We start from the raw sequence: 25,678 nt of genomic DNA on the forward strand, positions 1-25,678 counted from the left end.
CTGCTATTTGACCCGGAAGAGGAACTAGAACGGATAAAGGTGCAAGATAAACGGAACTGAGAGAGAATGGGCCGCCCAATCCCCACTCACTTCCAAAAGGACCTCTACATGGTGCGAAAGTGCTAATCTACAAGGCATGTACAGGTGCTGCCCTTGCCGAAAATGTTCTGTCAAAGTCTTTGACACACAGGCGGACGACACCAATCAAAACGAGGAGGCCGACCAGGCAGCAACTGTGGCGTGCTGCACAAGCAATACCCGTGCATCTCCAACGTCAAGGCACCTACTGTGGGACTTCCCCGGCCTTTCACAGCTGAGGTACAGGAAAAAGGATGCCGGCGTTACCTCGTTGGAGGACTGAAAAACTGCTCCTCCTCCTGTGGACGCAGAAACCACGATCCTTTCCTTGTGGAAATTCGTGCGAGCGGCAGACCTGCCCGGATGACTCTGACTGCCATCCCACTTTACTTTCTTTCCTCACCCCCAACAAGCTACTAAGCCCCCCTAATCGTTAATAAACTTTCATTAATTCATACCTCAGTGTCTAAAGTTAGACCAAGTTATCAGTGTGTACAGTTGACAACGGGTATCCGTAAAGATAAGCATAAGGACGCGCCCAGCCGTGTCATACTAATTGTGCGTCGGTCTGCGGACCCGCTTCAAAAGGATTGTTGAGTGAGGTAAAAAAAAAGTAGGTCCATTCCGCGGACGCGCTTTCCGGCTGCGGCGGATCAATCTTTGCGAAAGTGTTTTCTGTGGTTTCTGAAAAATGCCGAAGGCATCACAAATGAGCCTCCATGAACGGATTTTTAAGTAGCTGGCATCATGAATTCCTAGGTGAACCGCGGCGGTCAGCCAGAAGAACGTTTCATAAAACTAATGAATAATAAATGAAGATGTGTTGCACACTCGTAATAGGGTGTAAGAAATGATTTGATTTGGATATTAGCCACACACAATAATTTTCTTCTAATGATTGTTCATGTTTTTTTCTCAGATCGCCTTGTTTGCTACGATATCCTTCCTTTCAGAAATATTCTTGCCCTTTTTAATTCGTTTTGTCCAATACACCAACGCAAGGACTAACGCTCGCCCTGTCACAAACTCCCGAGGTCAGCTTTTTCCAGACCGTGCGCTTCTCCTCCGAGGCCCGTCCACCGGCTATCGGCCATTTTCGTCACTGCCGTCCGCTGCGAAAGCGCGGCTCTGGAAGCTCTGGCTATGACCAGGAATGTATCGGTTGGGTCTCGCGGCTCCTATTTTAAATGTTTATATTATGTACGTACAGTTGTCAGTATTTCCTGGCGTACATGGCTTCATACTCCTGATTTGTTTAACGTTTTATACAGTTCAGGTGCAGCATCACCCTACGCGTTGTTGGGATTACCTCGTCAGAGTTCTTACCATGAACAAATCGTCGTCGCCGTTCTCGTCAGTGGGGGTCTGGTTAAGCGCCTGGAGAAGTTCCACTTTCGGTGCGACCAGGCCGCGGAAGACGTGCCAGGCCAGCACCCGTCGCATGTCCAGGCGCTGAATGCCCGGCCGGGACAAGTAGGCCAACAAGCTCAGTGCGCGCTGTTCCGCTTGGACCTTGGTCTTCCGGACGGCCTCAAAACGGCCGTGATCCGCCACAAGTTCCAACCAACGTTCTGAAATAGTAAGAAAATTTGGGACCGATGGTATTGGCCCGGTTGCACCAAACGATGTCAATTTTAAAAATATAATAACATTTATAATAAAGTGATCGCGAAACACGTATCGCGGTACATCTGTTAGTTCAGGATATATGATGGTAACAACGTTTGGCACGGTAAATAGCAATATAAACAGAAAAACGCCCGCTTATCTGCTCGCTCCGCTACAAATGTCACCGAAAGATAACAGTCTATGGCCACCGCTGCCAGGTAAGTGCGTCTCTTCCACCATCAACCACTTCTCACACTGCTCCTCCTCGTCTAGGTTCATCCGTGATCAACGCAGAAAAGTTTTTCTGCACTTAGTAAAATTTTCTCGCGTTAAAACTGCCGGAGCGCAATCTGTTGGGACCCTTCGTTACTGTTGGGCTTGGTGCTGGAGCCACGAGAAATATCTTACTGAACAGTGTGGGCCAGCACGAATCAGCGGGATGGGAGGCGCTGGTTATGCCACTGGGGTCCATCATTCTGTCACTGTTCCCATGTAACAGAGCCGGCAGATGTTGAGTGTAATGTGTAATGGTTTTATACAAGGGGTGCAGAAAAAATATTGTTCCCCTCACGTGATATTGTGTCATGTTGGGTGAGCTCGCAATGGAATGTAACGCTATAAAACATCGGTTCCTGCGTTGCTACCTCGAGGCCGGGTGTGTAGAGTCATAACTATTGATTTCTCTCTCTCGACTATCTGGAGTCACTGTGGAACTATGCTTCACAGATAAGGAGGTCATGTACAAGGACACAGTTTATTTTTCTTTTGGAGGGCTTGGGGGTCACAAGTGTGTGCTTGTGTGTGTCTGTATGCCAGCTTGCCTAGAGTGCATGAGGCCTATCGTGAATATTTTTCACAGAAAACAAGACCTTTGCACGCAGCTCAGCCCGTTCAAGCTCCCATCCTTAAAAAATGTTTGTGACCGACTTTTAGCCCCCGTAATTTTCCAGCAAAATTTCTCCCCGGCGTTCAACCATTAGAGTTCCCCGTTTTGATGTAAAGATACAAAGAACAGAAAAATGTTTAGACGAAAACGTTTCATGCGTGAAAAACTGTCGGTAAACGCAGGCTTCGGAAGAACTCAGGAGTAGTTAACCTGATAAGTGTAAAGAAGAGAATAATGACATATTGCATGATTGTTTTGCGGAGGTGTGCGCATCTAGGTGCACCGGGAACTTGTGGTGTGCTCCGAACGCACGGTGTTTGTATAAAGACCTAGGCAGCTATTTCGAAATTTATTTGCGTTTGAAGTTCGCAAGTTATGTTTTATTTGTTTTGCCCTTGAAATTCGCGCAATGTTATAATATTAAAATGTTGTAAGGGCCTTGGGTACTCGGTGAGGTAAGGCGTTTATTTTACGACCAAGCCGCCTCGGAACACCGGTCAGGCCCCCAACAATGATGATGATCAGTCTCGTAGTAGACGAAGCGTTCCTCGATGTGCTTGGTGATGGGGATACTGGAGCAGTGAAATCAATTATTTTCTACGCTTCGGAGCTTCGCGGCCACACTTATTCCCCCCGCCCGTCAAGGCGGCCTCCCGGCCGCAATCACACGGACGGACGACGATGGAACGGCTTGAGCCGAGACACGTGCACAATCTCGGTGCCACGGCATCGGCGGTCGGCAGGTGGAGTTACTGGGGTTATACGGAAGTTGACCGGTGAGGTTTTCTCTAGAACGGTGTACGGTCCAAGGAAACGGTGAAAATTTTTTTCGCAAAGTCCAGGAACCCGGAATGGGGTCCATAACAAAACTTCATCGCCAGGTCGGAAATCAACAGTCCGGTGAGATGCGTTGTAGCGCTCAGTCCTGTCCTGCTGACACTCAGTAGTGCAGTCACGGGCAAGCTGGTAGCAATACTTCAAGCGAGAGATGAACTGTTCAGTGCTTGGAGCAGGGCGTGATACAGGGGCGGTAAAGAAACAGGTGTCTAGTGGTGAGGACGGTTGGCGCCCGTATACGAGGAAGAATGGTGCATAACCGGTGGTGCGTTGGGTAGCCGTATTGTAGGCGAATGTTACGAAAGGGAGTATGTGGTCCCAGTTGCTGTGATCAGGTGCAATGTACATTGAAAGCATGTCGGAAAGCTTGCGATGAAATCTTTCAGTAAGTCCAATAGTTTGAGGTTGATATCCGGTGGTCAATTTGTGAACAGTTCTTGAGGCATGCAGGACTTCTCCAACGATGTTCGAGAGAAACGTTCTCCCCCGGTCGCTTGGCAGGACACGAGGGGCGCCATGCCGCAAGACGATGCGGTGCAAAAAGAAGCTAGCGACCTCTTCGATACATCCAGTACGCAAGGGAGCCGTTTCAGAATAGTGTGTCAGATGGTCCACAGCTGTGACGATCCAGCGGTAACCGGTAGGAGTTCGAGGTAGCGGCCCGTACAAATCAATTCCAACAACCTCAAAAGGCTCAGCGGGGCACGAGATAGGTTGTAGCTGTCCAGCCGGAGGTGATGTAGGGCGCTTGCGACGCTTGCTGGAGGTACAGGACGCGACGTACTTGGATACGCTTGTGAACATGCCAGGCCAAAAGAAACAGGCTCGGATGCGGTCATACGTTTTCTGATATCCGAGGTGGCCAGCGGTCGCATCGTCATGAAAGGCCTCCAAAATGTTCTGCTGCAGTGCAAGGGTACAATGGGAACCCACATTTCTCCAGTAGGATGGTAATTTAGACGATGCAACAGGCCATAAACAACCCGAAATGTTGTTTGCTGGCGGCGCAAGCGACTGTTTGGAGGCTGTGTTCTACCGCTCAGTCTGTCGAGTATGCTTTCACAATAGTGGTCTTCTTCTTGGAGATTTTTGAGCTCAAAGCGTTCACCGACCGCAATGAAGCTGACAGGGGCGAGCGGCAACGCTTTTGCCGGCGGCGTTACGCAAGCAGTATGTAAGGCGATAGCGGGCAGCGCGTAGCGCGTCTTCATCGAGGTGTTTCTTGCCCCACTTGTATTTGACAGAGCAGTCGTATTCTTGTAAACGAAGAATCTACCGTCCAAGGCGTTCAGTAAGGTTCTTTAAAGTCGATAACCAGCAGAGTGCGTGATGATCGGGTACAATATGGCCGAAATTTCTGGACAGCCCAAACGACGGCAAGGCATTCCTGTTTTGTGATGCTGTAGTTTTTTCGGCGGGCGTGAGAGAGCGACTGGCACAAGCAACAGACCGCTCTCTTGATTGGTCACCCCGTTGGAGGAGAACATCACTTATGCCGGTCCCACTGGCGTCGGTATGGAGAAGTGCCGGTCTTGTCTCATCAAAGTGGCACAACACTGGGCGACAAGTAAGGGCACCTTTAAGAGCGCGCAAAGCTTTTTCACAGTCGTAGGACCAGGTGAAGGGCACGTCGGAATGCAGATGCCTGTTGAGAGGTGAAGCAAGGGTGGCAAAAGCGGGAATAAAACGGCGAAAGTAAGAGGCAAGGCCGAGTAAACTGCGGAGGGCATTTTGTTGTAGCGGTCGAGAAAAATTGAGCACAGCTGTTATTTTGTCATGGTCTGGTTGGATGCCTTCTTTGCTGACAACATGACCGAGGACTTTGATTGTTTTTCTGGCAAAACGGCAGTTCTTTGTGTTGAGCTGAAGTCCAGCTTTTGCAGAATATGTACGTACTTCGTTCAAGCGCCCAATATGTTGAGGAAAAGTCGATGAGAAGATCACAACATCATCCAAATAACATAAACATGTCCTCTATTGAGTCCACGCAGGACGGTATCCATGAGAAGCTCAAAAGTAGCTGGGGCATTAAATAATCCAAAAGGCTTGACGTTGAATTCATAAGTCCGCCCGGGGTGGAAAACGCGGTTTTTTCTTCGTCAGATTGATGCATCGGGAATTGCCAATAGCCGGATCGGAGGTCAATGCTCGAGAAATATTCCGCACCTTGTAAATAGTCCAAAGCGTCATCTACTCGGGGCATGGGGTATACATCTTTTCGAGTAATTTTGTTTAATGCACGATAATCAACGCAGAAACGCACTGATCCGTCTTTTTTACGAACCAAAATGACGGACGACGACCACGGGCTAACAGAGGGGCGAATGATGTTGCGTTCAAGCATGTCCGAAACGTGGTCCTTGATGATCTTTCGTTCAGACGAAGATACACGATACGGACGGCGGCGCATGATACGAGCGCCATCCGTGTCAATGCGGTGTGCTGTTGCGGAAGTCTGCCCCAGCTTCAACGAAGAGAACTCAAAACAAGCTGCGTGTTTTTCAAGCAAAGCAAGGAGGGACTCTGCCTCTTTAGGGCTGAGGTCAGAGCTAATGGTTGCGACAAGAGCGGCCGATGACGATGCAGGATCCAAAAGGCGCTGGCCTGCTGACGACAAGCAAATGGACATAACAGACATGACCTGGCCGCAGCAGCAGTCGCAATAGCAGCACCTTTGGGCAGCAATATCGGCTCTAAACTGACGTTTGTTGCAGCAAGTACCGATTACCCATTCGAAAACCGAACGAGGCAGGTGGGAATGACGTCTCCTTTAGGAAGGAAGAACCCTGCAGGCACGGCTAAAATGTCACCATCTTGAATCATATCTGAGCACATTGTCATTAGTGTCTCTTACCCTGGGAGCAAAACGTGATCAGCTTGTGCCACGAACCGAGGTGGCTCCTCATCATCAACGCTGGAGAAGGGGGTAGCCATGAGTTCGACAGCCGGTAAATTGCAGGAAATGACAGCGGACGCCGAAGATAGAAAGTCCCACCCCAGAATCAATTGGTGTGCACACGGAGTAAGCACTGCACAGGGAACGTGATGACGGCTTTTATCTATGAATACTCGAACTGTACCCTCCGCTGAGGGTTGCAGTACCACTCCGTTAGCATTATACAGTGAAGGACCAGTGTAAGGAGTTTTACCTTACGGAGACGCGAACAATCATCTGCATAAATAACCGAAACGCTTGCACCAGTATCCACATTAGCATTAACCAAAATTCCTTCCACTAGCACAGATAACAAGTTTGATGGTCATTGAGGAGGACTTGAGCATTTTCCGAGCGACGCAGTTTCACCTCCGAAAACTGCAGCCTCTAGTTTTCCGAGCGGTTGTCGTGAACGTGGGAAGCCGGGTGAAGAGGAGACACGGACCGTCGATACGGTGAGGGTCATCGGCGGCGGGAGGGACGATTGGTCTGAGGCGGTTTAAACGAGGGGTAGGGTGGCGATGAGCGTCGCCGGGTTGAATCATAGACACGACGTTGCGAACCGTAAGGATAAACGAAATCTCGTTCAAACGGTGCGTACCCTCGTCGTTCATCTTGCATACGGCGTCGGCAGAAGCGGGATATGTGGCCCCGGATCCCGCAGTAATAGCAGACGGGTCGGTCGCTCGGGAAAGCCTGGCGAGGGGTTCGCACGTTGGTGTAGTGCCCCCGTGGAACGGTCGCTGCGGAGATCGCTGTTACATGTGCGGGTGCGAACGGGGCATCTTGAGGCAGGGGCGGTCGCGATACCATCGCCGAGTAGGACGGTGTGGGAGTTGTAGTAATGGGGGGTGGCGTCGGCATCACACCCGTCATGGATGCCAGCTCCTCCTTCACGAGGTCGCGCAACTTGAGCGCGTCCGAGCGAAAGGAATCGCTTGGAGGAGACGGCGGGTAATTGAACTGGAGCTCTTCGCGGATGATTTGACGTATGAGGGCGCGTAGGTCCACGTCCCCCTGTGGTTGCATAGCAAGACCATTTGGTTGCAGACGGATGGCCTGCAGTTCGTCCAGGCGCTGACAGGTTGTCCGGATATCGCTGATGGTCGAAGGATTTTGAATTACAAGGGCGTTGAAGGCAAAAGGTGCTATGCCCTTCAGGACATGGCGCACCTGGTCGGCCTCGGGCATGCTTGCATCCACACGGTGACATAGAGCGAGAAAGTCCTGTATGTAAGACGCATACGTCTTCTCAGATCCCTGAAGGCGACTGGCCAGCTTCCTTTTCGCCATGTCTGACCGAGCGATTGGCCTACCGAATATTTGGCGCAGCTCCTGACAAAAGGTGGCCCAGTCGGCGAGCCGGTGGTTGTTGTTAAGGAACCATGTTTGTGCCACCTTGTCCAAGGAAAACCCAACATTCAGTAGCTTCGCCACGTCATCCCAACGGTTAAACGCACTGACTCGAGTAAACTGATCCAGCCAGTCTTCAAGGTCTTCAGGGTAGAGCCCGGCGAAATGAGGAGGATCGCGCTGGCAGCTGGTGATAGCAAATGCCAGAGGCGCAGCAGCGGAGGTGCCAGCGGGACTGCTTCCGGCCTCACGCTCCATCGCTGCTACAAGCAATCGCCTACCTGAACGGAGCTGCAGGGGTCTGCTTGGACGGGGTTGAAGACAGGATCGAGCGCAACCTAACTTGTAAGGGCCTTGGGTACTCGGTGAGGTAAGGCGCTTATTTTACGACCAAGCCGTTTCGGAACACCGGTCCAGCCCCCAACGATGATGATGATAAGTCTCGTAGTAGACGAAGCGTTCATCGATTTGTTTGGTGATGGGGATACTGGAGCAGTGAAATAAATTATTTTCTACGCTTCGGAGCTTCGCTCTCACAATATTAACCAAGTGGTGAAGCAATGTATAGTATTACTTCATCAATACTGCGGCAGCTGAGCACTTAAGTTGCTGTCAAATAAATTGCCTAGGAAAGATTGGCAAGACAAATTATGGCACAGTGCCTTCGCGTTAGCCCTCCGTACAAACCACCGTTTGACCAATCCCCTGAAACAAATTAGCGAACCCGCCGAACGGCCTGAAGCTTTGAATATTACGAAAACGCGTCGTAATTTTTTTCTATTTTACAAGGGGTAGTAATAGTAGCTAGGCAAGAGAGAACTTAAGATAAAATTTTAGGAAGGCTTCCTTATTTTTAGATGATCTGGTGCTCAAGACTGTTAGGCTCACGCAGCATGTGCAGCTTAAAAAGTCATTAAGTGCCCAAGGATCTTAGGCGTGTGTAGATATACAGAATTTCTAATTTCAATTACACAGAAACAAACGTGAGGGGGTCACTCAATGTCTTTTAACAAATGTTGTCCATTATACAGCGCTGCCTAAAACTACCAATATCTGAAACCTTCAAAGAACGCAACATGTAGCACTGACGCAGATGACTTGCATGAGTTTGAACCTGTATCATACTGCAGTCGGCCAGGGTGATAAACCGCAATCGGACATACCTATACTGATTTCGCAACGAACGCAATGTTAAAAATGTATATTTCGCAATAAGTGGAGCGAACTGCATGATACAGTCAAACATTTCTATAACGAACACTTCGACTACGAAATACCGCGAAGCATACCACTTGGCATTGTCAGATTACTATGTTTATTACGTATCGTGAACGCCACTAAAGCGAAAACCACGAAAGCATAATTATATTTTTAACAAAGAAATTCGTGCGTTTGCAAGCGCTGAATTTTTGTTTGATAACAAATACGCTTAGCCGCACACGTGGCAACGCACACTTATTAGGTATGCCGGCGACCGTGATTCATCTAGTTCAGCCACAGAGCGGCAGGAATGATAAACATGTACAGTGGGTGTTGCGGCGTAGCATCCGTTGTGACTGCCAACGATTAAATGTCCTTGGACGACACGGTCCTGGTTTAGTCTGACCCTACAACAGACATGGTGGAGGCCATCACAAAAAAAGGTACGCAATCAATGATCAGGTGAGCAGTGATGACGAACTTGCTGAGGATCCGAGAGGTATGGCTACCTGCGAAGCGCTAGCGGAATTCCACGCGCTGCAGATATATATCTTGTCACTGCCTGACGTCGCGCCGCAGCACGGCGTTACCCTCGACAGCACTAGGTCGGCGGTGGTTGCGCATTCAATACGTTATACTACTGTGAAGAAGAAAACAGTTAACTTTTTTCGCCTATTGAAGTTTGAATCTCACGCTAAAAAACATTATTTCTCTCAGTACGCTTTTCTACTTGATAGGGCTTCAGTGAAGTGCGCGACGCATAAATCGAAGCGACGTCTATAAAGAACAGTTATCAGGGTCCACACGCTTTATAAGGGCGTGTGATTGTATTAGGTTTTGATGAGTTCACGAAGGAATACCAACAACTGCTCAACACCAGTGCATTTGACGGCACTTAGGTTGTGGCGTTGCGGTTCTGTTGTGGAAGCTGCGGTAATTACATCCACGAGGCATTATGCTATAAAAGCGCGTTTTGTGATATTTTTTGTGTCATTACCGGTGAGCCCCACAAACTAAAAACGTTGCTTTGACGGCTGGCTTTAACAAGGCATCAAAGGCTACTCCAAGCACTCACTAAATATTTTTTTTCAGTCCCACCCACGGAGAGTATCTCAAAGCAACCGGAAGTTTGTGTCTTTTTAGAAGAAAACAGCTACGCCAGAACGCATTGATAAAATACTGATCGAAAAAAAAACGCAACGGGTGGTTGTGCGGACTTTCAATATTTTTATATTTTTCAACGTGACTGTTAAAAATCACTTCAGGTTGTTTTGTTTTTAATTTACTCTCAGCGGGCTTTAAATAGGCAGACAAGCGCCCAAGATGAAAATCTTTGTGTGTGGGTTTTCCTAAGCCATTGTGCCGGTTGTAACTAAAATTACACGAAATGGGAAATACTTCTTTGAAACCACAACCTATTTAACTACGCCCCAAGCTTGGAAATATGCGTGAGGTAATTTCCTATTTATATTATAGTGCGTAATTGAGCATACCCCAATAAACGGTGAGATCCAGCAAGCAAAAACATCGAATTTGTAAGACGCCTTTCCCACACTAACCTGCATGAATGCCTGTGTAGTTGGACAGGTCTCCAATGGTCACTTTCTTCAGCTGACTGGAACCTCTTGTCTTGTTCAGGATGTCTGCAACTAAGACGTGAAAAGAACTAATTATTAGAACGATGAGCGTTAGGTGTATTTCGTAATAATTGTGCATTTCTGCTACGAACGAAGTCCGAAAACAACCATACATGAAATGACGATTGTGCTTTAGCAGTGCATCGACAACGCTGGGGTTTCTGGAATATTTATCAAGCATCTAAGATTTCTTGTGCAACAAAATCTCTCCATGATTCGAACTTACTCGCATAAGACTGTGTCCACCATTTTCCCCCAGATAAAGTAAAGCATCCTCCAAGTGTTCATAAGCATATTAAGCCAGAGAAATCACTGAAACGGCTCGTGCCATGTTCAAAATATTACCGGTAACGCAATACTTACGCCGCGCGCAGTACCATCCGCCTTCGGTGATCAGGCAACGCGGGAACTTCCGTTGCCGAGTGTATAAGGGGACGCAGTTCTGCGCGCTAATAGGCCGCTCTTATGGTCTCCGGCGATGTCAGCAGCATATTATCACTGCCACCTCCGAATACGTAAGGCCTACGTGAATTGTATTGCCACCTTGCTTAGACCTGATAATTGCGCAACAAGAGGTTGGCTTCGCGTTGCAGCGCAGACAACGAATGCGGCTTTTTTTTATATTGAGGTAGCAGAAAAATATGTTTCGGGGGTGCGATTACCCAATACCTGACAATAAATTGCGCCTGGTATGAAAATATAAGCCACGCGAAAATGTTAAGTATATTCTGAGGCTGTGGTTTGTTCAATATCTGTCCATACATTGAAGCCTTACATCAAGAACGAAGGAAAATTACTGAACCCACGGAAAAACAAATGGGTTGACCAGACTGGTAGAAACAGAACAGCTCGTACGGGATTGAAAAACACCTACTGCACCTTCGGAAATGCTAAATATGTTTATCGAAACTTAAGCAACGTAGCACTCGCCGGATCGACTAGATGCGAAATGCACTGATGTTCCGCAAGACAGAAGGGGAGAAAAACGCTTAACTCTCGTTGTTTACAAATACGAAGCGAAATCAGGAAGTTAAATTTTTAGTAGTCGCACACATAAGCTGCGTCTTGACTTTCCTTTCCGTTTAAAGACGATAGTCTTTCTTGGGCTACTTAAACCCAGAAATTTTGCTCTGCCTGTATGTCTGTCTGTCTGTCTGTCCGTCTGTCTGTCTGTGACTCCATTCAGCCACCCGGCCAAAGGAAAGTTAATATTGCGCAAAAGTCTTATATACTCACAGCCACATGTAAACGTCTAAGCATGGTTTATATGTTCATACTTGTCAACTTTGTTGAACAAGAACAAGACATTACGCACATATAAGACATGAAATTAGTACACAAGGGATATTTACAGTGTTCCTTTATAAAAAAAATCATGGACGGCTGGTTTTTCGATAGCAAATAATATTCACCATCTACTGTAGAAAACCGCCGCCTCCTGGCGGCATATGAAAAATCACGCGGCAACAGCAACGAAAGGTTCCACTAGCTAGGTTCCACGTTCTGCTTGGAACGCACGTGGAGCACGGGCGCGCGGCTCTATAAACCTTCTGCCGCCTCCATTCACGCGCGTCTCCGCCGTACTGCAGCGCTGGCATCGAGGAACCCCGCCTGTAGCAATGGAACGCGGTAAATTCAAATCGCCTTGCGCAAACCTTTACTGTGTTTTCCTTAGAATGAGCGCGACGGTACAGGAAGAGCATGAGCGGTGAGCGGGAAAGCAAAGGGGGAAATTTCCTTGGCAAATGTCTACAAAGACTTACGTCTTTTGACGACATTTGCAACTAAAGGAGCAGATACACGGCCATTTTTTTCGACTTCAACCAATAGTTGATCGCTCGCGGACGCATTTGCAAACTATAGAGTAAGTATGCAGTAAGTTCCCAACCGATAAATGGTGCTGTTAGAAGAGTGTGGCATCTGGTTTCATTTTAGTTAGTGCTAGATTGTTCATGCTCCCTGTGTCATATGAGGAAGTTTCGAAGAAGTGTTAACAGCGCACGTGGAATACTCTATGATCCCGTCTCCGCGCCTTTCGTGGAAGATAAATGTAGCAGATGATCGATTCCGAGCGCTCACATCGCGGCAACACTACCCAGCATTATTTTTTGTCATGTGCTGATTCCCACGTAGAATTTTGCGTTGTTCATCGTACTTATTTCGTACAATATGTGTGAAATGTAAGCTAAATTACCTTGTTCAGGGTAGTGAATGATATTTTAGGTATGAAGCGGAACTGTCTTGATCAGGCATAACTGCTTCGCTATATTATGTAGCGATACAAAACCAATTTACATTGTAGTGTATAGCCGTAGCATGAATATCTAATGGAACAATGCTTACGGAGATACTGTTAGTAAATTTCAGGGGAGCGGTATTACACTAAGCTCCACGCGTAGGCTGGTGTCGGGACGCCAGTATGTGACACACGGCTGGCGCTTACACGGGCAGAAAGTACCCCACTACGAAGCGCAAGATACGTTTGCACTCTCGTAATCACCACGTCTGCTCCACAAAAACATGTATTTCAACCGCATAGAAACGGTAAATATTAGTTGTGTACGTGTCGAAAAAGCAGATGCGACAGAGGGGAGCTGTCCGGGACTCACACGACGGCTTTCGCAGCGGGCCGCTAGGGAGATATCACTAGCCAACGCCGCCTGCACTAGCGCACATACAGGCAGCGCTTGAGGCGTGTATGGGGTGCCCGACGTCCTCCACATCTGCTAGTATACTGGCGGCTTTGATCATGGCTAGGTAAAATAGGAGGGGCGGGATCACCTACTTATGCGGGTGCCTAGGGTCCCGTTCTCTTTGGTTGGCGTCGCGGGTGGCGCCGGTACGATTTCTGCCGTTCGGACCATAAGGAAGGTCCTGATATTTTCGTGGGTCCTCCTCCTCATCTTGAACATCGGGGGTTGGGTTAGGATCGCCTCTTAGAAATAGGGCGGTTCGTCGATTCGGATATTGACTTGCGTGCGGATCCTAGTACCGCTAAGTCTCGGTCTCATGGCAGCTGGATCTCTTCTCTGGAAGCACAACGCCACTCCCATTCTTTTTTTGACGCCATATTGTGTCCTGTAGCATGCCTTACAGGCCTGGGGATCCGTAACATGGCTGCCGCAGCAAGGCTTGAATCGTGGTGCGTACTGATGCTCTTCCTCCATGCTGAGTTTGCCTTATTCCTGGAATCTTTCGTTAAGGGTTTAAACACTTCTGCACTGATGACAAATATAACCTGCTAGTGACAAAGAGATTACCGTAGCAATTCCGAGCCCTACCTGACGTAATTTGAACCTTCCTGCCTTTGAAAACAACGATTACCCTCGTCGTTTCGCCGATGCCTTTGCCTCCTAAAGCTGACTTATTACGCTTGTTGACCACGCGCTCGTTAATGTCGTCGGAGGTCTCACTGATCGGGATTCCCATGATGACTCTACTGACCGTAACCTCCGGCGCTGTTTTGTAGGCGAATATTTCATGCTTCTGTTCTCGTATGGTGATTTATTTGATCTGGCTATACCTGGTAGCTCGATTCTCCCCAACAGTGCCGATTGCAACGATGTTTTGCCGAGCGTGTACACAGAAGATGTCCTCGTAATCAGCTCCCTTTGTGCTACCGGCAGCTGCGTTTAAGGCCTCAGTCAGGCCTCTCTCTTTGCGGTTACGTCCTTGCTTCTCTGGGACACGGTTTCTCGTATGTGACTTCTAGCGTGTCGGACGCTCGGTATTTCTCATCTCGCATTTCACACTTTTTAGCATTAAATGCCTTCGCCCTGCACTTGCTCACTCATTTTTTCGAAATCACTAGCAAAAGAAAGTTGACTGCTCGCGCTCTGGTCTGAACTTGCCATTTCGCTTGGTCGAAGTGGGGCGAGAGATGAAGAGTGTAAAATTTCCCTCAATTGACCAAAATGCCCTTTTATTTGAGTACATTCGTATACCTTGACACTGTGCACCCTCACAAACACATGGGTAAGCACAAACCATGGCTTTGAAATAACTAGCACTGCTAATTTGCCCTTTAAGATGGATCCGGTGTGACGCGTGTCTCGTCTCTATGGCGACCGCCTCGAGAGACCGTTGTTGGGAAAAGTTATCCATGGGCAATAAAACATGTCGTACCAAAGTAGAAAGGCCGTAGGAAGTATTTTTACTTTTTCAGAGGTTTTGTACCACAGGAACGGCTTTATGCGGGGCAACGAAACCTGTTCCGGAGAGAGCGTGAAATGATTTTGCGATACCCTGTCGTCAACCACAGCCCTAGAACTGCTCCGGTGTTTAAAAACAAGAAATCATAAGGTCAAAGCTTGTTTGCTCACATAAAATAAAGCACTTCCGCTCAATGTGAACTCTGTCAAGTGCGACGCAGTGATTCACCAGAGGGGCTGCGACACTCTGTCTTGACTGGTTTCAGTATCAGCCTGACGCTGATACCGGAAGTAGTCAAGGGAGGGTAATCAAGCCCGTGAAATGGCCTGTAAAGAGATACTGTATAGAGTTTTCATTATTTGGGGTAATTTGTGCAATCTTTCTTGATACGTTTCCTTGATTAACGTTATTGTGAACTTATCTGGAGTCCAGCAAGGCCAGTCTCCGTGGCAACGGCACAGCGCACAAATAACCCCCAACACTTGGCGCATAAGAAACATGTACATCTATGCCGCATTGGTATCGGCATGGGCATCGACACGCGAGGTACTCAGTTTCGTTTCCTACGAGGGAAGCGGTGATCTTTTCCAAGCCTCAGTTAGGTTGCGTGATGCCGTGATGCGTTGCACTGTTTCTTTGGTGCTCTGTGTTGTGCCCCTAAATGCCCGCACTCATAAGATCCGCAATCTTCCACCAGAAGAAACCCCAAGGAAACCAAAGCGGAAATAAACGAACCTTATTTAACTTGCCGGTCGAGTTTCTTTGCAACAGAAATGCAGTGTAGTGTCCATCGGGCAACCTTAAAGTTCGGCTACGAGTAATCTGTTGCCATTAAAAATTGTCCCTTGGAGGCCGCCTCACAAACATGCACGGAATGTATCCTTGCGACTTTCATTGGCAGTGTGCGAAGGTAAAATTATGATAGGCATTCGCAGTAGGCTGCGCCGGCTACTGCAGAATCTTTCATTCCTCCGGCTATTCATTTTTCTACTTTCAGGCCAAGACAATTTACAGCGTCCTCCTAGCTTGTGAGCTTTTAGTCAAAACCTAGCGGGCTATCTTGTGCTTTCCCGGTGGGCCCTTTGAAAAAAGTTCAACTAGAGTGCGCTGTACCTGATCAGCATCAAACAGAGGTTGCACGTTTCTAGCTTGCGAAATGTACTGAACGTTTTCGCGTCATGAAAGCCTCGGACACTGAAACAAGGCTACCTGCTTACGGGATGTTGGAGCAGCCTTCCGTTTTGGTACTAGGCGCTTTTTAACTGCTGTATTGCGCTGACAAACATTGAACTCATGAAAAACATTTTCACGAATGCATGATGCATCAAGCCGAATGCAGTAGAAGCTCGCCATTACAAATTTAACAGGAACCTCTAACCAGCTTGAATTAACCGAAATTCGAACTAACAAAAGGGTTTAAAAAAACTCCAACATTTGAAGAAATTGAACTTGGGAGCACTTCCAGATGTTACTTTTGTATAAATCGGTTATTCTTCTCTGCTTTTTTTGTCTAAAGGCGATCGCCATCGTTTCATCTTCGATAACTTCACTTTGCCGGAACATGTCTTCTTTTTAAGGTTGTGCGAATATCACATTTTTCGAATACGAATCAAATACGAATATCTAGCCTCAAATATCGAATCGAATATCGTGTGATTAGGGGGCGACGTGGCTTTCAACATCGACTTTTTATTTCTTTGCAGATTTTGATGACAATTGGTACAGAAACTGGAAATGCTTGTGTAATATCACTTAAAAATTACAAATCAATATTTTGAAAACTTTTTATTTATGGAATTTTATTTCTATTCACCTCGTACCGAGCATGAACGGCCTATAAAACATGACAGACAACTTCGAAGTGCTTTGCATTACCAAATGAATAGACTAGATTGTGAGTCAGATATGTTCATTAAAACACAATAATTAAACACACTTTTTTGTAGTTCTCAGTTTTTAGAGGTGAATGCACAAAAGGCATATATAACATAACGACTACATGAATAAAAATTTACAAAACGTAAACCTGAGAAACAAAGAGTGTCACGACTGCAGCTGTTTATCAAGGAATATAACGCAACGAATGGAAACAAAATACACCTAGCGATCCTGAAGAAATCACTGGAACAAACGACGTACGTGGCAAAAATAACCGTTTTGAAAAAACGGCTTCCGATGTTGCCACATAGATAACATTCATGAAGAGTCGCTAGGGTTGTAGCCTTTAGTGTCCTTTTGAACACGGGGCTTCTGGGATGATATGCCATAAAATTGGAGGGCTTTTTGCAGCATTTTTCGTTCTATAAAGGATCATATTCAGCTCCTGTATGAAGACCACATAGCCCAGTTTGCGGACGAAATGGGGGGAGATAGCTTTCAGTGCTAAGTAGGTTAGAGGGTTGCGTGTATTGCACTGGACAACTGTTTAAAAAAAACGGCTTCCGAGGTTGCAACATAAATATCATTCATGAAAAGTCGCTAGGGCTGTGGCCTTTTGTGCCCTTTTGAACACGGGGTTTCTGGGATGAGTTGCCCTAAAATCGGAGTACCTTTTGCAGCCTTTGTTTCATAAAACATAATTTTCAGCTCCTCTGTGAAGAGTACATAGCCCAGTTTGCAGACAAAACGGGGGGAGATAGCTTTCAATGCTAAGTAGATTAGCGGGTTGCTTGTATTCCACTAGACAACTTCCCTCTGCAGTGTTGTGACCGTGGCAACAAGTGAAGCACTCTTTTTTTACTTTAATTTAAAAACTGTGCTTTGACTTCTTTTATGCTTTAAATACAACCTTGCCTGAAGCAGCAACTTCGTACTCGTACCCGCATGTATTGATTGCCAAAATATAACATACCACAACAATACAAACGAGCTACTTTGAGGCATGGCATAATATTCTGTTTAACCCAAACTTTAATGCATGCGGATTTTTTTTAGTACTATTGATATTCAGGGGCTCCAATATTCCTCGCAGCACAACCAATAAGCACTAAGCTATAGATGTATGCATTCGGCATACTATTTTCCCTGAAAAATTGAATTGGTAAATGTTACAACAGAACGGTATATTTCTAACAAGTTCATAGGAACAATTTACCTCAAAAATTCAATTTGTAAATGCTACAAAAGTAAGGTACATTTTAAGGCCGTCAACACGTCTTGATTCCTGACTGAGACCTGTTTGTATCATTACTCGAATTGCACGGGAAACGTTGCGCAAGAAAGCTATATGGCTCGCCCGCGACGCGGCGCTCCTAGAGGGCAACATATATTTATTTCTCTGTGGCAACATGGCTATCCCTGGCTAACTTCGGCTATCCCTGAAAGGGCCCCTCAGCTCGCTTTCAACATTAAATCTAGTGTCACAGGAAATAATTACAACTACTGGCGTTCAATCGTGCCCGGTTGCGCAGTCAGGCGGTGCTCCAACGCGCAGCGCCTGCCCGTGCGTGCCGCAGCTTTTGACGCGTCGGCCGTTCTAGAATGTAAGCATCGCAAATCAGAAGAAAAGTTCACTTCGCGAACCGCTATCACAAGCCCGCAAACCGCGTTTCACCCTCCGGGGTAAAGCACGCGCAGAACGAAGCGTTCGGAGACCCCCGCCTTTCGAGCCACGCAACTTCCCGTAATCTGGCTTGTAATCACAGGAATTCCCATCTGGATAATCTCCGCGTTAAATACCACAGCAGATAAAATGGCGGAAGAGAAAGATGGCCGACGGAAGCAGCGAAAATGAACTCCAAAACACGCACTATGCATTTCAGACGTCCGCCATCTTGCATTGCCGCGGCGACGACCAATGAGGAAAGCCGTTTCTGCGCGCGTCGACGGAAAGGCCATTCGCTCTTTAAGAATCTACTTCTGACTTCGTTTGTGCGTCTTTCTTTTCCGCCGCTCGTGTGTTTGTGAATGGCCGAAGATAAAAGAGAGAACCAGAACCGGAAGGAGGGTCGCTAAACCAATCTAACGGTACTAAAATGGCCGAACCTGGTGCGCCGTCGCGGAGATACAGCGCTCTAAAAACTGATTTTTTTTCGCCTTTTGCGCTGATATTTGGTCAGCTAGGCTGGAAAAAGTATTTCCTTTATGCCACTTCGCTATTATTTTCGGCGGGAAAACTTTGCCAACGCACAGGATAGAAAACAAAAACGCGTAATATGTTGCTTTCAAAAAACCTAAGCTTTGGTCATTTTTTCCGAAGTTGAAAGCGGGTCCCCCCATCAACTAATCAATCCAAATAATCGATAACAGCCGTATAATCCAACCCTTTCGAATATTCGAATTGTTTAAACTATATAGTTTTCGAAGCCAAGACGAATATAACATATTTATTATTCGAATAATATTCGAATTTTTAAATGCGGAGCATTTCTTAGGCTCGCCTGGTCCTCCGTCGTTGATGGCGGCGCCGTCCACACGGTCACTCCGCAGGTGCGCGTCTCTCCCCCGTACCCTCCTCGCTCTCAGCAACAGCTGCGGCGGTACGGGAGGAACGCGTCTTCGCGCGCATGTACCGTAGCTACACCGTGCGCCTCGTCGCTCTCAACAACAGCTGCGGCGGTGCGGCAGGGAGCGCGCGTGTGTGCGCACATCCGCAGTAGTTACCCCGTGCGCTCCGTCGCGCTCAGCAGCAACAGGGGCATGTGTACACGAGATAGAGGCGTGCTAGCGGCGTACCAGCTGCGTGATAACGGCGCGGGGGGTATGGGGGGGGGCGTGGAAAGGTCGCGCGCTTGTGTACGGAAGTGTGCGCATGCGCGTCTCTCTCCCGTACTCCTCCCCCTCTACTGCGCGCGCTGTGTATATAAGCGGCGGAGCGCGCGCTCGGAATTCAGTCAACTGCGATCCTTGGTTGATGCCCGATGCACTTTACTCGTGCCCCAACATGGAGCTCCGTCGTTGACATACGCAGGACTAGTGGTTGGTCGAGTACATGGGGACCCGCCACGGCCTGCACTGCGCCTCCACCACCTCCAACAACAACAAAACAACAACAAGCAACCCACCACCATCGACCACCACCATCGACCAGTTGCATCGACCTCGTCTTCACCAGTTATTCCAACGCACGACCGCTGCTCAAAGATCCCTTGACAGTCCACTTTAGCGTCCATAAAGCAGTCGTTCTCTCTGTTCAATACAACGACAGCACCAACGAATAAAAGAAATAATAACGACCACAAAACCTTCACCTGTCCTTCCTGTGTCCCAAAATCACGAAACATTAAATAAGAATAATAAAGACAAAACCCTCCCCACATCCGAAGGGTAACCACAAACTACCCAATTACCCAACGTTCACGCAATACAATCACCCCTATGCGACGCATTTACTCGAGTTCCCTCCGTGGGAAGATGCAGGCGGGCGGCTTTTTTTCTATTCGCTTACCCCTACTTCTTCCCCATCCTAGAAATAGAAGAACCGCCGGGCTTCACCCATTGCTTCCATTGATGTTGACAGTGGAGTTCTTAAGGACGCTTCATCTTTGTCACTCGCGTCGTTATTGTCCACGGCATGGTCGGCTTCGCCGAAGACTTGGGCGACAATTTCGTCATCTGTGACAGCTCCACCGAAATCAGCGCAGTTCTCTGTATTCCCGTGGTCGCTGAAGTCGGTACCCGGAGCACCGCACGCACCTCAATAAGAACCTCCCCGAAAACTTCATCGGTGTCCGCCTTGGCCTCCTCTAATAGAAACAATTCGATTTTTATCGACCCACCGCCATCTTTTGACAGCGACTGCAAGCTAGCTAAGGCGATCCGCACTCGCTCGGATATGCGACTGCCCATGGTATATAGTCTTAGTGTAATACTAGCGCTGCTCTTAGGGCAGCTACAAACATCTTATCAGAATAGAATAGTTTTTTTTTCTGTTACCGGTGGTTGCTGTGGTAGACAATATTCCACTCTCTACTTTCTTGTCCACCAGCATTCTAATTTTCTATTCGTCGCCTTCACAGCCTCGGCAGCCCTCTTGCAACACTTAAATCCTGGGTCTTCTGAAAGCCGAATATTTCCCTCACGTAGATTTGGACACACACACTCGCATTCTAACACAATGTGCCGCATAGTTTCGCTTCTTTTTTTGCAGACCATGCATACCCCATCATTTTTGTATATTCTCCCCGAAGCTCCCTGTTCGCAAGCAGCCTGTTATAGCCTCAAAAAGCAAAGCACTGCCCTTTGAATTATCGTAAGAATTTTCCTTACTGATGCCCAATATCCCAGCCCTAACATCTCTAACGACGTTTAGCTTCATTTTTTTTCTCGACATTTATTCGTTTCTAGCTACCTTGCCTCTTTTTTATAAATTGCAATGGCTGTCTTGGACTCTCCACTGTTCTTTCAGTATTTCATTCCTAGCCTTCAAGCCTTTATTATCCACCGCGTGCTGACGCTGTTTATTTCGAGGTACTTAAATGTTGAGGTGTCCATCCACGTTGACCCATTGCTCCCAACCTCCTTTGAAAACATACTTTACTCGGCGCTTCTTGAACTCCAAACGACGCCCAGGAAATATTTTTCTGCTCTGCTTCGTTCTTTTTCCGTAGGCTCCTCAGGCCAAACGTCCTACCGTTCTCTGGATCACTTCAAGTCTTGCTACTGCGTCTGATTTTAAGCCGAGTACTGTAATTAGCACTGTGAGACCCGGAACTGTACTCCTTTCCGCATTCCTCTTACTACCTCACATTTGTTATACCCCCACAGAGGTCTATGCTTCATTATATCTGCGTTTTGGTTTCTCTTACCCTTAAGTTGCTCCCCGCACGTTTTTATGTAGTGGTCCCCTTCGTTTAAACACACTCCCAAATATTTGTACTGCTTGACTCTTGGCAATTCCCCATGGTTAATTGACACTCCATCAGTGCTAGTGTCATTAAAAACCATTATTCCCGATTTTTCTGTGCAAAATGTAATTCGAGGTGGGTGACTCCCTAACAGCTGATATTTTATTAGCCGTTGCATATCAGCGTGCTTATCGGCCAAAGAACCATGTCGCCCGCATATAGCAGTTCCCGAATACGCTGTTGTACCAATTTTTCCTGCAGCATATGCGTTAGGTGGAACCCCACTTGACTTTCTTTCAGCTTCTTTTGTAATCTGCCATTTAAAGTATAAACAATATTGGGCTCAAAGGGCATTCCTGTTTCAGTACCAGATGGGTATTGACCTGCTCTCTGTATTTCTGCCCTGCCTATGTCAGGGTCCACTCTATTAACTTTATAGGTTGCTATGAGGAACTGTATTAACTCGCCTTCTAAACCCTGGAGTTTCAGCATTCCCCACAGCTGTTCAATCAATACGTTGTCGTATGCCTCTTTAATGTCCAAGAACGTAATCTATATTGTTTTTTCTGAACTATTGCAATTTTATTACGTTGTGTTATCACGAAACAAATTATCATCCAAGCGCACTTCTTGTCTAAATCCATTCTGCAGTGTCCCAAGGATTTCATTTTCTTATATTCATGCTAGAATTTCTCATTTTATCGCCTGCATTACTAATATAATATAGACCCCATGGACGTGACAGCGAGTGCTCTGTATAAATGAATACTGGATTTGTTGCCTCGGCCCTTATTAAACTCATCCTGCTTTTTAACTAATCCTCCGGTATATCTTTTGTTTGTATCACCTCATGTTTTGCCCTTATAAACGATGCCTTACTTTTAGGTCCAAACAAGTTTATCAGCTGCACTGGTATGCCATCCAGGCCCACTGGTGTTTGGGAGGAAACCTTTCGCTCGGATTTTCTTCCAATCAAGGCTACTCCAACTTATTTCCCGTTACGCAGTTTTCTGTGGTGCTGATAATATTGGTGCAGGCTTCTCTACCTATGTTTCCCCCAAACTTCTCACTAATCACTCGCTGAATATGCACCAACGGCTGCTCTCCTTCTCAATATTACTCCTCCTCATCAATCAAAAATGTTTATGTGTATCGTTTTTATAGCTAAGTAATTTTACATGGTTCCGAAACTTCTTGCATGCGCTCTTGTACTTCCTTATTTCATCCATGCATTGTTCGCTTTTCTGCTAGCTCTTTGCTTGCAAAATTCTCTGCACTTCTAGTTATTATTTTTCCGTAGATATGCCATTTTTTCCTCACTACCTCAAGTTACATACCAGTTCGCTTTCCCTATCTATGTTCTCTCGATGCCTTTTTTCGCTGGTGAATAGCGTCTTTTATTGCTTTTGTAAGATGGGTTTATTGCGGAAGGAAATGTGGCAGGATGCTCAGAGAAGGCAGTCCAAAGCAAGCGGGGCACACGGTGGCTCTCACGCGCTCTTCTCGCCGTCCACGCTGAAGATGATACCTGTCCAGTTCACCGGTGCTTCATCTTCATTGCCGTTATTGCACGACGGCCAATCTCCTTGCAAGGGTAGGAGATAGTTAGCATAGATCTGTTGACCACTGTCACCTCTTCACACTACACTTTATTCGATCACCTTCTCAGCTTTCTCTTCCCTTTGAATCGGTTTCGTTGTTTGACTTCATTCATATTACGTTTCATGAACGTATTCATTTCGTCGTAATTTATATTTATGTCTGAGAACTTATTCATTTCGTCTTTCATCATACAAGCAATGATCTGTAACTCTTCATTGTTCAGATTACTCCATCCGGTTGTATCGATTTCTAAATTTGTCTGTTACAAAATTTTTAATAATGTTTCCACTTAGATCCTATCTCTATACCTTCCCAGGTATGCGTACAGGTCCTTCAGTTAGCTCTAGGCCTGGATGCCTCTTTGCGTTGAGTGTGCATACGTCCCTCGCTCCCCTTTTGTCGCATAGTCTGCCTTGCTTAGCTTCACGTGGCACCCTAAAAAAGCCACCGCTCTCCTGCATAAGGACCACCCCACCTTGTATTCTAGCGTAAGGCTGAAGTGAATCCGTCCCACTGAAAGGCTTGCCTATGTTCAAATCTTCCCACTACGGTGGTCACAACAATCTATTACTTCAATCAGAAGCTCCTTGGCGCGACTCACGATCTCCCTGCTAGCAGCAGGTACTGCCCTTTTGGCGTTCACACCCTGCTCTGTCCCTTCCGGCAAGGTGCAGACTGCAATGGGCACATTTGGGGCCGTCGCCCGCAGGTCTTTTACCACCTTCGCTATCTGTTGGCCGCGTTTTTCCTCCATTACCTTGAGAACATCGTTACGTCCCGCGGCAATGACCACACGGTTTCTAGCTTTATTGGACAAAGCGAGCTGCCCCTTCGCTTTGGTTATAACGGTGTGCAACACCCACACTTCGTCGCTTATCCCGATATACCATTTTCATTACGGCAGCGCAGCTCCTCTTCCTCAATCCAGCGCCATCTTCAGATAACGACTGGGTACTCGCTTACGAGGATCGGATCCGTGCGAAGGGCCGCATCAAACAGACTTTATCCGCACTTTGGCGGTTCGTTCTGGACTCCTCCATGTTGGGACACTATTGAGGTCTTCATCTCCCCTCCCTCCTCTTCCCCATGTGGCCTTGAGCCATCCCTTTTAATAAATGTTCGTTTGTTCGTTTGATAACGACTGCAATCTAGTTCTGGTGGCCCGCAGTTTGCATTGTTCGCAGCGTACTGAATGGGCGATCGAATGATACAGCTGTTTATTAAGAGGTGCTTTATGGAGCACACCCAAACCTCATCACTTAGTTCGAACCATTTGAAAATTCGAATTAATGATTGGTGGATTACCGGGCTTTTCTGTATACCAGCTTGAATTGCAAATTTACCGTGTTACGGACGTCTAGGAAGCCGGAACCCGAGTACTATACTGTTACAGTTTCGTACTCATTTGTTGGTGGCTGTACTAATGGTAATATTTGAAATCAATAATAACTCTTGTCTACATTTGTCCTAATGATAACCTTTAAAATCTTCAACACTTCAAACATTTTGCAAGGAACAGCCAGAGATTCACTTCTACCGAATGCTATGCCGGCGCTTATCCAAAACATTTCAGACGAAGCTTATACATTTCAGACGAAGCTTATATGGCTACGTATTACGTATGTTTTATTTCATATCGACTTGAAATTTCAGCTTGAACAAAAAAACGATAGGACTTAGGAAGGAAACACGGACACAGCACTGTGTCCGTGTTTCCTTTTTAAGTCCTATCGTTTTTTTGTTCAAGCTCAAATTTCAAGTCGACATGGAAAACCAACTCGCCCAAACCCAAGCAATTCTGTTTTATTTCGCCGAGAAAAAAGGCTCTAGGCTCCAGTTGTCTCAGAAGCGCGAATCCTTGGAATGCGAACGTCCCTGCGTCCGTGCGCCCCCACAGTCGCAGCACCAAAGTCGCAAGCTGTCCCAAAATCACTTGTGTCTGTAGCTTATGAGCCTCATCAATCGATACTCATCTTGGTATAATTATCTATGAAGGCATGTTATCAGTAATAAAATAACCTTTACAGTTTAACGGCAATCACGTGAACAATAATGTAAGTGTTTTAAGTCGATTAGCTACCAGGAGCCATAATTTTGAAGACCAGTATAATCAAAATAAAAGTGGGTACGTTCACGTATGGACCTCTGTTACTGATCACCGGCGCTACAGTCCACATCAATGCCATTTGCTCCATCATTTCATTAAAATCCTTCTCGCTTTTATATCTTCTGCTAAAACTCTGTTATGCGCCTTAAGCAGCGTGTAATGGTTCGTGAGTTTTGAGCATGATGTGCTTAGTGCGCCTTCTTCTAACAAGGAGCTTTCACTGCAGGGTCTTTTGTAACAAAATCCGCAGGAAGTTCCAAAACGTTTCACTGGAGTAGAAATTTCCGATACTTAGTGTATGCCCTCTGAACCGTAGTCCACAAGAGAGAAGTAATTTAAACAAGCTGGGCATACTTTTCATGCATCCGCAACTGAACGTTATTTGGCAATAAATTTCAGTAGTCAAATTGTTTCTTCTCAGAAGTAAGACAACATGCTTCGGTGAAATTATGTATTGCAAATTGAAACTGAAGCGAGGCAAAGCCAACGGTTCTAATT

General features: G+C 46.8%; 1 protein-coding gene across 1 annotated transcript in view; it reads right to left on the minus strand.

The window, feature by feature from the left end:
• LOC144160615 (uncharacterized) overlaps positions 1-25,678 on the minus strand; it is an 88,909-nt gene that overhangs the window by 25,100 nt on the left and 38,131 nt on the right. The window contains exons 7-8 of the mRNA XM_077691852.1: positions 10,457-10,546; positions 1,405-1,649 (exon numbers count right to left, since the gene is read on the minus strand). Of these exons, the coding sequence (XP_077547978.1) occupies positions 1,405-1,649; positions 10,457-10,546 (335 nt within the window). The remainder of the gene's footprint in view (positions 1-1,404; positions 1,650-10,456; positions 10,547-25,678) is intronic.

Source organism: Haemaphysalis longicornis, unplaced genomic scaffold, assembly GCF_048455015.1.
Source record: "Haemaphysalis longicornis isolate Haplotype H1 unplaced genomic scaffold, Haemaphysalis longicornis Haplotype H1 scaffold_11, whole genome shotgun sequence".
NCBI lineage: Eukaryota > Metazoa > Arthropoda > Arachnida > Ixodida > Ixodidae > Haemaphysalis > Haemaphysalis longicornis.